This window comes from Nesoenas mayeri (assembly GCF_963082525.1).
Source record: "Nesoenas mayeri genome assembly, chromosome: 19".
NCBI lineage: Eukaryota > Metazoa > Chordata > Aves > Columbiformes > Columbidae > Nesoenas > Nesoenas mayeri.
Window position 1 is genome coordinate 6,026,678 of NC_137568.1, and position 12,651 is coordinate 6,039,328.

The 12,651-nt window shown below is 41.8% G+C and overlaps 1 protein-coding gene across 1 annotated transcript; it reads right to left on the minus strand.

The window, feature by feature from the left end:
- Positions 1-2,121: 2,121 nt before the first annotated feature.
- Positions 2,122-8,481, minus strand: CYBC1 (cytochrome b-245 chaperone 1). Its single transcript, XM_080356687.1, has 6 exons — positions 8,350-8,481; positions 7,136-7,177; positions 5,800-5,873; positions 4,610-4,706; positions 3,225-3,369; positions 2,122-2,644 (listed from the first exon to the last, which is right to left on the minus strand). Exons 1-6 carry the CDS (start codon positions 8,432-8,434, stop codon positions 2,515-2,517), a joined length of 573 nt encoding a protein of 190 aa, XP_080212813.1. The 5' UTR covers positions 8,435-8,481; the 3' UTR covers positions 2,122-2,514.
- Between the last annotated feature and the right edge of the window lie 4,170 nt (positions 8,482-12,651).

The window sequence follows — 12,651 nt, forward strand, 5'->3', positions numbered from 1 at the left end:
CTTATTCCACAGGACATATTTCAAGCTCTGTTATACCTCACTAGAGGTCACTCCTGTTTCTAGGGTCTCTGAGTTTTCCTTACAGTGTTTTAGTCTTTGTATGCTATTGCATAGTACATAGCTATATACATTACTAACATCAAGAATGCACAACAAGCTACAGCACAAAAGAGCTCAGCAGAAGTGGGGCAAACAATGCAGCGCAGGATTAGACGTACCTTTCTAAAGCTGATTTAACTGCAAAACCACAGTGTGGTTTGTATCTTCCACAGAATGTTAGCTCTCATGAAAACAGAAGAGAAACCCAGTATAGTCAAGATTAAATGCAGGCAGTTCTGTCTGTTTCATCCATGGCTGTATCTGTGGGCTCAAGAATATTATGTGAATGCACATCCATACCGTGGACTCCCTACAGAGCAGCAGGTACCTGCAGGTTGAGCCCTTTTACTTACATTATAGCATTAAATGCTCTAGTTTTTTTCAGTATTTCTTACTGTAGGTCCTCAGAATACTTGCCATTCTCATTTTACACAGTGAGGAACAAAGTTCTCCAAATTCCCAATGTCATTCTCCTCTCGAAAAGGACAATTACCTGGAGAGTATATTAGACTGCATTTAAATGAAGATCTCTCCAGTGTTATATCCTGCAGTATTTTTCAACAGGTTTGATTATTCTTCTTAGCAGAATAAAAGCCAAATTTACCTAATTGCCTGCAACCTAATTTCCCATATTTGTACATCGCAGCTTCCCAATTCCCATGACATGGGGTGGGGACTGAAAGACACACGATTCACCCACCGAATGAGAGAACTTCACAAGTGTGTCTATGGGCAGAGCTCTGCTTCCACACCTGATGTGATTACAAGTTTATTTCCTTATTTAACAGTAACAGACCCACTTCTGCACTGCAGTCCAGCTGCATCACCAGCCATCTCCACAGTACAGTCCAGGGATCCTCTCCAATGGACATTTGTCCCCCAGCCCACACACTGGGTCTGAACTGCTGAAGGGAAATCTTGGTACAACTTGTTCTTTGGTCAGATAAGTGTGTGTTTAGTTTCAGACACAGCTGGAACACAACAGGACAGAGCTGCTGCTGAGATCTCAAAGCTTTCTCTTCTGTAGAGGTAGAATGCTTCGAAACAGAAGGCAGGTTAAATCAGGAAGAAACTGCTCTCAGAAGGTATTTACTGCTGGCCAAATGTGAACACAGACCACGCAGTTATCCTGTACCACATTCACATCTCCTAGAAATAACTGAGTAAATATTTTCTAATTCAGGTCTTAGTACCGTACAATTCCTAAATAAAGCCCAGTGACCTTTAATACGAGCAGTTTCAGCACACTGAAGGAGCTTTCAGCTATTTACAACCTTTTTCTTGTACTGACATGTCAATACAGGCACAATGTTTAGTTCTAGACAGAACATGCTGACTAACAGAGGTAGCTTTTACTTCAAAAAGTATCTTGGAATATTGATATTTTAACCGTTTGTGAAACCATTGGTCAGAACACAAGACACTGTACACACAGAAAACATTCAGTCTATCCCAGCTATCTTAGAAACATTATTTAGCACTTTGGTGTCATTTCAAGTGAGGAAATACTAAGCAAATCTAGGCTGCCATGTTGTTTGGCATCAGTCTTTTTCCCTGCCTAAAGTAACAGATGTGCTTTTCTTCCTTTCTAAAATAGTAATTGTTAAGGTATAGAAAAAGGTTATTCTATCCTGGGATAGCCTATGCCCAGAAGTTAAGCAGAAGAGCATCAAGCTAGAACATCCCAAAGATACATTCTGTGATCTGGAATCATCAAGTGATCATTTTTTGTTTACTATTTATGGCTCCTTGACAAGTCCAAGAGAATTAAGACAATGTAATGAGTTGATCACTCTGATGTGTCCCATTCCAAGGCAGATACCAGTGGAAATTAACATTTCAATGACTAATGGTAAATCAGTAGAAGAGAATATAAAAGTGCCACTATCCTGCAAAACCCAATTGCATATATTAAGCTGCTTAAAACCAATTCAGCCAGATATTCAATCACATTCCCAGAGAATCCTCAGAACATTGTGCTATGAGTTCCAAATGCGGCTCTTCTACATTCCATATACTGTACCTGCAGCAGATGTTTGCAGTAGGTGGAACTCTACATCTGTGTCTCCATTAATGGGAATGCAATAAATGACTTCAAACCAATTCATTAATAAATAACTACTCCTAGACGAGTTTGATGAGCTGACAGAGTTCAAAAACCAGCAATGTCCACATGCAAGACCAAGTCAAAGGAGCAAATAAAACAAAATTTGCTTTGGACTCTACAACAGCAATACTGGGAATGTGGATATTGAAGCAGTTTAAAAAATATGCCCTATAAGGGATCCCTCCTGCTATAAATGCACATATAGAGAGATGCCCAGGTCAAGACTGAAGGATTTCTTTTTCTGAAGAACAATCAGTATACTTTCCAGATGCTCAAAAACCTCTGCTTTCTTCAGCTCATGGTGACCACTAATATTTATCCTGTGGTTCATCTGCATCACTGCCCTCTGTTTCACTGCTCTGAGAGAGATCTTGTTGGCTCTCTACTCTGTGCAGTCCCAGAAAACTAGTAATGAGTTTGGCAACTGCTTGCACATCGCTGTGGAGAAGAAGAAATAATGTACGAGTTAGTGGAATTGTGGCATTGACAAGGCAAGAACAGGCACTCTAATTATTGCAAATAAGTGTTTGAAGCGCCAGTCAACATATGGCACAGTGTGACTGACAACATCCCACTTGTGAAGGCCTATCAAGCCAGGCCACTACTTCTACATCAGAACAACTCAATCCTTTTCCCACAGTCCCTGCTGCAGGATTCCTTATTATCGATGCTTAAAACAAATCCCCTGTTAGCTGACAAATACAGCGCATGTCTGCAAAATATGATGAATCCCCTCTGCCATCGCACAGCTGAGCTAGTAAAAGTAACTACAGCAGACAAGCAGCACTAAAGGGATCTTAGAGATCTAAATATGATTAGTATCCTAATGAGAGACAGTGTTACCTAAATGTCTGCAACTGAAAGCATTAAAGGGTTTTAAAAAGTTAAAACTGAGTATCACAAGGTCTTATCAGCAAGTATGAAAATGGAGCCGAGTCTCAATAGTTGGCAATGACTGACCCATGTGACTGGCATTTCCCACCTTACACATTTTAATTTAAAGAAGTCCACACTGCACCTTCTACAGCTGAACACTGCACTCTGAGTCAGGGGGTGTGAAAATCCAGTGACGAATCGCAGCACGACCAGGTAACCCTTCCCAAAATACCGCACCGTCTCCTCTTCCACGTTCACATCTCGGATCTCATTCAGCAGAGCCACCACTGCAAACAGATGCAGAAAACAAAGTGGTCAATTAGCAAACAGCAAACTCCGAGTGCTGCCACTAGTGACTGGGACTCTGCTCTAGCACTATTGCTCCCATCCCATGCAGCTGGGGCAGCCCTGCAATGGCAAATAATTGCTGAGCTATCCAGGCAAAACAGGCAAGGAGAGACTATAGCACATATTAGCTGGTATAGGTCCTAATGAACCGTCTCCCAGGAACCAGGGGCCATTAGCTTATTACTTACATTTCCCACTTATTTTAATGTCCGTTTTCACTATTTTTTTTGTACAGAATAGGTAAACAGGTGTTAGGTTTACCAAGATTGAATAATGAAAGGTTTAACTGTTCAGAGCACCTGCTGACCTCTGCACCCCCACATTAACAGTACTTGAAACAGATATTACCAAATAATCCCTCAGGAAGAGACGTGCTCAGCTCCCTAACACATGAACACCCTAAAGAAAAGTTTTGAAACATTAAACATCCTGCTGTCCACATCTCTTATCTTCCATCTCCAAAATGAACTGTTTAAAAATTAATTCAGCTTAAGGACATTCCATTCTCACCGTACCAAGAGTTGGTTGGACTTAGACTGGCAAGTAGAATTAAAAAAGTATCTGACACTGAAGAGGATCCTAGTTGAGTTTGCAATGGAGCTCTGTCTCACTGCAACCCAACCCAAGCACATCCTGTACTTTAACTTCTGTTACTCCAACAGGAAGCTCAAAATAAATTAGATTCTGCATTAAGCTGAGCCTGCTGAATATGCTGGTTTAAATGCATATTATATATCTACAAGATAGAACATGCCTGCTTGCATACAATAGCTAAAGATTTGCCTGCTACCAAAGCCAGATTCGATTATAGAAATCTTAAGCCCTGGCCCAAAATTTAAGTTTTTCCAGCAGTCCCACCTGCAGGCAGGTTAGCCAAGGGAAATATAGACCTGCACAGGAACATCCCAAAGAAGTGGCTCAGACTATTACAGAAAGCAGCCTCTAAGTTCAGTTACCTTGGATGAAAATAACTAACAAGATGCATTCAGCAATCTAACCTGAAAAAGCATTTGGGTCCTAAGAGGCTGATTATTACATCTGCTGTTTGGGAACAAAGCAGATCTGGAAACAGATGTTACTCATTTAAATACAGAACTCCAGAGAAGCTTATTAAATAGGCCTGTACACATTTCTTCTGTGTGCCCAGCACACATCCTACCACAAATACTGCTTTCTCACCTTGTTCATTGCCTCCTTTTGAGAAGGTCAGTATTTTCTTGTAAAGATTGAATGTTTTTAGGCAGACTGTTCCTTTTTTCTTATCAAATACAGCTTCCTGTAAAATGCAAAAATAAAAGTAAAGATGTTCTTAAAAACACCATCAGTAGCTGTGCTTCAAAGTAAAATAAAAATAGCTATATGGGAAAATAATCTGGGTAACAGAAAAATACATCGCTATTTCAGAGATATTCCTCTGTTGTAAGACTGCAAAAATCACAATCTTGCTCTGGGCTTTACTGTGTCTCCCACATCACTTCTAAAAGGAAGTTCAAGCAGGTTTCACTGCCCCTCTGGCCACGTTCCTTATGCAATATAACTTTGTCTGGAATCAAATTTGAACACTAACTTGGAGCTCCTGTAATTTTCACTTGGGGTGTGTGCATTTGGCTGACAGTATAAGCACAAGGTGAACGTAGTTCTAGTTACTCTCATCATTAACTGCAACTTCCAGCGTCACGCTACACAGGCCAAGCTCACACTAGATTAAACATATCCCTGACAGTCGATGAAAAGAGAATGTCTCATATGTGTGGGTTATTATTCTAGTAGCAACTTGGGGCAGTACAGCGACAAGCCTGTAGAGAATCATTTTGGCTGGAAGAGACCCTCAAGATCATCAAGTCCAACTACTGACCCAACTCCGGCACTAACCCATGTCTCCAAGAACCTCCACATAATGGGTCATTCCTCTCAGTCCAACTCCCAAGAAATTGACACCCACACAATTATAAACTGGCTTCAAACACACCTCTCTTTTCCCTGTGGAAAACAGCTGAGTAGCCCAGAAGGTCAGATTTGCCCTATTTAACAGTCATTAGCTGAAACAACAAGTGCAAGATCAAGTTGCAGCAGCTGAAGCTGCTGTTCTTTCTCCCTCCTTTAAACAAGAGGAAGAAAAGGCCACAAAACAGTTTGGGTCAAGTCTCCCTGTAAAAACACTGATGTTTAGTTTCACGTTCTCATGTTTGTGTAGTGCAAGAATTATTGCCCTAATTCCAGTCCTAGTATAGTAACCCCAAAGGATTTCCTCTAAACCAAAAGTGTAACTTGTCTGTTTGGACTGAGCGAGTGCACGAGGCTGCTGGAATCAGCACCTGCCAACTGCTCCTGAACCAGCACAACCTCACTTCCCAAATTCAGCATCTTACCTCCCACTGCTCCAGATTCTGTGCTGCCACAAAGAAACACCCGGCCACGTAGAAGAGCTTCCATGCCAAGCTGTCTGAACAATACAATAAAAAAGCAAAAAACCACAAATGTAGGAGTTTTCTTTTCCATCCTTGGAATTCAAACAGTTTTAAAAGCAGCATGCTGCCTTTAAAGGCACAAAAGGAAAAAAGGTTTCTGTGATGCAACATGATGCCTTTAGTTGTAATGCAAGCTAATCTACAGCTTCCTCACAGGATAACATATATAGGAACTCTTACATATTTTTCAAATCTACACTGGGCTCCAAACCATGCAGAACTATAAGCATGTAGATTATTGGCAAGGTTGTAACACCATTACACATCTCTTTCTCCCCTAAAAGCAACGGCATCTTAAAAGGCATCCACAAAACTTTCAACCTGCTCTCAACCACCAAATATTTGTGCTGCAGAGGAGAAGGGTGAGGGATAATGGAAATCCACTGAAGCAAACATGTTTCTTCATATAAGGAAGCAGTCGGCCCTCTCAACAAACATACATTTGCATTTTATATCCTGGAAATGTTTACATATAGCAGCCTAAGCAATTTGCTTACTCAGGCTCTTACTGAGAGTAGAAGCATGCTCAGTATTGTTTCAGAGAACTGTTGCAATGTTTTAAGAAAGCTGATAGAGCTGCCATCTCAAGCAGCTTTCACTGGACTTTGCTCTTAAAATAAAAATGCATTTATTATATTGGCAGTATATTCCTACACACTATTAAGTATTAAAATTTGATGTTAACAGGATGAAGCAAGAGAATCCCAGGACAGCCTGCAGGATAAATTCCACAGATGGATGGACCTGGCATTTGGTGCCATCGGCTCTATTGCAAGAGCCAGGCACCAGCTGTCTGTTCTCTAAAGGTGTTTTTATGAGTAACCTCTGCCAGTGATGATTTAACAGTTTGCAGAGATGAGAGCACTTCCAGCAAAGGCAAGCTAATAATTTCATTATGGTGGCAAACAATTATTTTACATCTTCTCAGGAGAGCTGTGAGGACTAGCTAATCACATTTACAAAACACACTGAGTACAAAATGCCACAGAGTACTAAATATCATTATTACAAATACTCTTGCAAATGGAAAGAGAGGCTGAGTAAGAAATAGAGCATTAAAAATGGTAGGTCATACGCAGGCAGCAATTATTATTGGATTTTAATATTCACACCACAACGTGTGATAAGTACCTACACCGCCTTTGTAAGGCCAGAGAGAAGCTGCAGAGAGGAGTTATCAGCATGAAAAGCAGATTAAGCAATAAACAGCTCTTCAAAAAAAAATATAGGCCATTACCTGCACTATAATAAGCAGCAGCCAAGCCTATGGAGGCTATTCCTAGGATAAGAAGGGAAAGAATTAGGACAAACAAGCAGCTCAAACCATCTAAAATTCCCTGATGAAAAACAGGAATATTCACAAGTGTGTTACTTGTTAAAAACCACACAAATGTGATAGCAACATTGATCACTGTATGAAAGAGTCAGTTATTTTTTTCTCTGAACTCAGTACAAAAACCCCTCCCATTCTGCAAAGATACTAAAAGAACAGTGGCTGAGGTCGGGAATAAAAGGTTGTGACAGAACCTGTAACTGAACTTCAGAGGGACTCTCAATCTAACCAGCACACCATCCTTCCTATGGAGCACAGTATGACTGTGAGCATGCTCACACAAACACTACTGATAGTTATTTCCCCCCTCCATGTGCTCTATGCAGTCAAAAGAAAACTTCTGCAGTGAAGTTGTGTCAGAGCTGCCGGCTCCTTTGCCCCACTGAGGAGGAAGCAGCAAAGTGCCTCTTGCCGCAGTGGCTACTGCAACTGCCAAGATCTCATCTCAATGAGAACCTGACAAGACATCACTGAAAGCAATGAAACCTTCTCAAGTCACCTCGATGAGCTCCACTCAGCTAGAAAGCAGGATAAAACTGCATTTTCCCCACCTCTGTGTGGCCCTACAAAGTACCGCTCCATTTTTTCTGTATATTCAGTAGTGTTTAAAAACAAATGCCTTTCAGAACACCCTGCACAACTTCCTATTTCATACACAGTGTCCTTAAGAGTTCACCGCCAACCACACACAAGATCTAACCCCAGCATCACTCCACTGCAGGTTTTTACATTTCTGAAAACCTAGATGTTTCTCCATATAAGTATCCACCCCCTTCAGAAGCTTCACATTTACATTGCTATACAGCATATAATAAACTTTCATTTTCTTGATCTCTCAGGACTCCCTTAAAATTCTGTGCATGAGCCTCTGAGGTTCTGCAGATGACAGATCAAACAATTATCAGTCTCACAATGAAATTACCACACTGAGGAGGAGGCTCCAGACTCATTTAGTGACTTCTCTAAAAGAGAAGCTCAAAGCCTGATGACTTCTGTTCCTGAATGAAAAATGCCTGACAGACAGACATCTCTTGTTAGAGGCTCTTTCAGGAATTTATTGTGTGACCCCCATTCCCCTAAGGCAAGCTCTGAAATAGACAGGAATATTATGGTCTTACCAACAAAAAGAGACCAAGATCGGATCCCTGGTGACCTCTTTAGATGAAGATGGGAACTTGTGCGGTTTTCAACCAACATGTACATCTTCAGAAGAAACTCCCAACAGCCCAGTCTGACTCATGAAACCTCACTGGACAAAAAAAAAAGATAAGTCAGAATTTAGAATCATTGCTGATCTCATCCCAGCCCAGCAGTACCAGTGTCACATAATGCCGTATATGGCATTCTCATCTTCAAGCCAGCTCAAGAATAAACCCAGGAGTTTCCAACAAGTTTGTTTGCCTCTCCCCAACAAGACCATGCCTTCAACCTAGACAGAAGGTAACGGTGTAGATTAAAAAAAACATGTACTAATTAAAAACAGTTAGAGCTGGGCAATCCCATGCAACATTTTCAGTAAGATTTTACTACTGACAGCATAAAACTGTTTGAATTCTGACAAGATTGTGAGCTCCAGTGCAAAACCCAATCCTACACTGATACTCTCAGCATAAGTGTAACAACTGGTTTGTACAAGACGCAAGAAGCATATGAGGACCCAGCTGGTCTTTCAGAATTGTCACCAGAGAATGGACAAGCCGCTTATTGCTTGTACAGACTGGCAGAGACACATTATTAGGAAGACCACAATCCAGTAAAAGCAAATGGGAAATGAAAGCATGTGCTAAGTATTGTGTCATAACATTAGCAGGGTGTAGCTGGCCTTAATCAAGGATATCTTCTAGTTGAGTTTTCTTTGTTTGTTGTTTGGTTTTGTTTGGTTGGTTTGTTTGCTTTTGTATGTGTGGGGGTTTTTGTTTGGTTGATTTTTGCTTTCATTTTCTTTTTTTGTCCATGTGTTGCAGCCTTGACACCACCTAAGGCAGGGGGTTTTAAGCAGACTTCCCCAGAAGGAATTTCTACAAAGGAAATGTACTTATCTGATGGCTGTGATGGAGCTCAGTATCTGCAAAGCTCTCTGGAGACGGCAGGAGCATTAAACAGCTCCTTTACTGTCAAATACAGTGAACACCAACACCTATTGACTTGGTACTTTAATCACTCAATAGCCGATTCTTCTGCCCACAGAGGAGTCGGTAGGAGGCTGGCATTAAGCTGTTGCCAGCTGCCCATTATAACAGGCTTCCAGAAGAACAGCAACATTCAATTAGTTTTTTAATAACCATGAAAAACATTCAGAGAATACACTGAGGCACATCCAGGCTCTTACAGAAGAAAACTACACAACTTTTAGTCCTTTAGTCATCTTGCTGTTCTTAGATACTACATGACACTCCTGCAATTCTGCATGGACTGGCTAGTTTAGATACACAGCTCCAGAGGATTTTTTTTTCCATTTAATAAAGCAAATTTAGTCAAGTCTTTTTCAATTAAACAAAAAATCAAACCCTATGACTTTGACTTTAATCTCTTAGCAGAATGTCTGAGACAATCTGAAACGGAAAGAGACAAAGCCACTTATGCACAAGCCACACTCCATCTCCTCCGGATGTCAAGCATCAAATTTTAATTTTCAAATTACTCCTCTGAGTTGCTTTCAATATATTAGAAAATATTTCTGTATGTATGAAGCCTCTTCCTGCCTGCAACATAAAAAGTATCAACAAGGTATCAAATACATAAAGATCACTGCAGAAACCTGAGTGCACTTCACAACCAACACACCCCACTTCCAACACAACTCATATACACACCAGTTAAATCAATTAATGCAAGCTTTGATGTCTCTCACTCTCCATATTCACTCAGTGCAGTTCAACCATGCAAACACCAGGTCTAGTTTAAAGATGGACACTCAATAGCATCATCTCTTACAGAGGCGCTTGATTGCAAAACAGGTGCCTCAGGGAATAAAAAGCAGCAAAGCAGCCTCTTACAGTTACATTTAATAAGTCATAAACGTGCCTTTAAGTAAGTACGAGAGTTTTACTGTGGCCATTTTATGATTGCAAAGAGTGTGTGTGTTTCCCTGGCTGCTAATTTCACTTGAATTCGTTGGGTTTGACATTAAACTGATCTTCAGCACCAAAATAAACACTCACGTACTTCCCCGAGCTCCCGAGGTGGGATGAAAACAAAAGCTGCCTGAGCGAGAACCCCAAAAGTTTCACAACAAATATCTATCGAATGAGGACCATCCCCGGGTCAATTTTCTTTACCCGCCTCCCCGTGACACCCCCGCCCTCCCACACGGAGCATCCCCGCGTGGAAACGCACCGCAGCGTCCTGAGCAGGCCGACACAAACCTCGGGCTCTCTTCCCCCACGCGTGGGGATCACCAGACCTTTCGCTTTAGCTCCCGGCCAACAGCACCACCCCTGACCCGCTTCTCGGGAGCTCCTGCTCCGTGGGGCCGCCCCACCAGCCCCTCACCACATTGCGCTCCCCCTCACAGACCGCTACCCCTCAGCTCGCCCAGTACCTGCCTGGCGGCAGCACCGACACCCTCTGAATGAAACAGGTCAGCCCGGCGGCTCCGCTTGCGGCCCCCGTCCCACAGCGCGGCCGCTGGGGTGCGCCGACGCGACGCGCGGCTTATGAAGGAGCGGACGCGCCGGCGGCCATTTTGGGTGAGGGCAAAGCAGTGGATAAATAAACCGCCCCGCCCGCTGGCGCCATCTCTCAGGCTTCATGTGCGAGGGGGGAAGGAAGAGCCTCGCCCAAGATGGCGGCGCGCTGCCCGGAGTGAAGATGGCGGCCAGGCCTCGGGTGCTGCCTGAGTAAGAGCTTTCGGTGTGTCCTAAAGTTGTATGGCTTTAACTATATTAAAAAAAAGGAGAAAAAAAGCGTGTGTTGGCAGAAATAATAATAATTCAAGGCAAGGTATTTTGAGATAGCTATTCTAACTATGAATGGAATCCTGAAAAAATGCTATTTTTCAAAACCTGGGGGGGATTATAAAGCAGAAATAACAGTGGTAATCATATGGGTTTAATGTTGATGTGGTGATAATTATATGAGTTTAACGTTGATGTAGTGACTTTTCATGAATTGGATATCAACTGAAGGCTTGAGTTTGGGAAATCTGTTGAGGAAAGTTTCTAATTCACTTGAAAAATTGACTTTTCCTGTTGTGGAGAGAGGGGCTACATTTGGAAAATCCTTTGTGTTTCTAGTTCAGTTAAACATCATTAACCTGTGCAAACTGTTCGTGTTCCATCTGTTAGAGCAACTGCTCATGTTACCTTTGGGATAAAATGGGTGAAGTGTGGACACCTGTAGTTTTGCTGAGCTTCTTAAATTTCCTTTATGTGAGATAATGTATAACTTCATCAATAAATGATATTTGATTCTCAGTTGTACAGAAATACGGCCCTTCCTGGATGACATAGTGAATGTTTGCATTATTCCCTAATCTGAATCCAGATACACCAGAGTGTTTGCCCAAGGCCATAACATGGCTGAAGTTTGTTCAGCTGTTCCTGAACGTTGCTTTTGGTGAAAAATAACTGAGTTTTTGAGCAGATAGTGTGTTTTATAACAGTACAGCGTGAACTATTTGAAGATGGGGGGTACCTCTCGGAGTTAATAGTATGGACTTAACTGTAAGTAGCAGAAAATACAAACTAATCTGCAACTTTAGTGTGTAAATATCCTAATGGGAAATCCTAATATCCTAATGGGAATCCTAAATATCCTAATGGGAAGCTGGCAGGATGAATTGGGGGGGTGTGAGTCATGAGGTACCAGCTGCTGGACTTGGATAGAAAATAGGAAGTAGTAAGTATCATGTGTTCTCAGCCCAACTGGGCAGCTGACTGAATCTTCTGGGAAGAAATGTAATGTTATGTAAGAAATATATGTCTAAGCAGCTGTCAGTCAGTTTTTACAAGCAGCCAGTTTCTCTGGAAATCAAATGTTAAGCTAATTTGAGTGATACAAGACAAAAGATTTCTCATGCCTCAGACAGAGTGAGATAAGAAACTTATCTGTCCCCTCCACTCAGTATAAACCACACAGCATCTCACTGGTTTATGTTATAATCTGCAAAAATATTAACTACTCTATACTTCTCCAGTTCTGCAAAGACTACGGTGGAATAGCCTGATGTGACCTAATTTAATTATGAAGTTAGAAATTATTTCACCTATGGGAACACCTCACACACACAATCATGTGTCCAAACTGGAATATGGCGAGGATGCTTGTAAGCTTCTGGTATTTAGGCTGGACATTAGGAAGAAATTCTTTACAGAGAGAGTGGTCAGTCACTGGAATGGCTGCCCAGGGAGGTGCTGGACTCGCCGTCCCTAGAGGTTTTTAAAGTGAGGTTGGACATGGCACTTAGTGCCATGATCTAG

Bases quoted from the DNA above. Each gene is read 5' to 3' on its own strand.
- CYBC1 (XM_080356687.1), bottom strand. From the start codon at position 8,434: ATGTACATGTTGGTTGAAAACCGCACAAGTTCCCATCTTCATCTAAAG. The intron at 7,178-8,349 runs GTAAGACCATAA...TTCTTATCCTAG, and splicing joins ATCTTGGTCTCTTTTTGTTG to GAATAGCCTCCATAGGCTTG. The intron at 5,874-7,135 runs GTAATGGCCTAT...TGTATTGTTCAG, and splicing joins TGCTGCTTATTATAGTGCAG to ACAGCTTGGCATGGAAGCTC.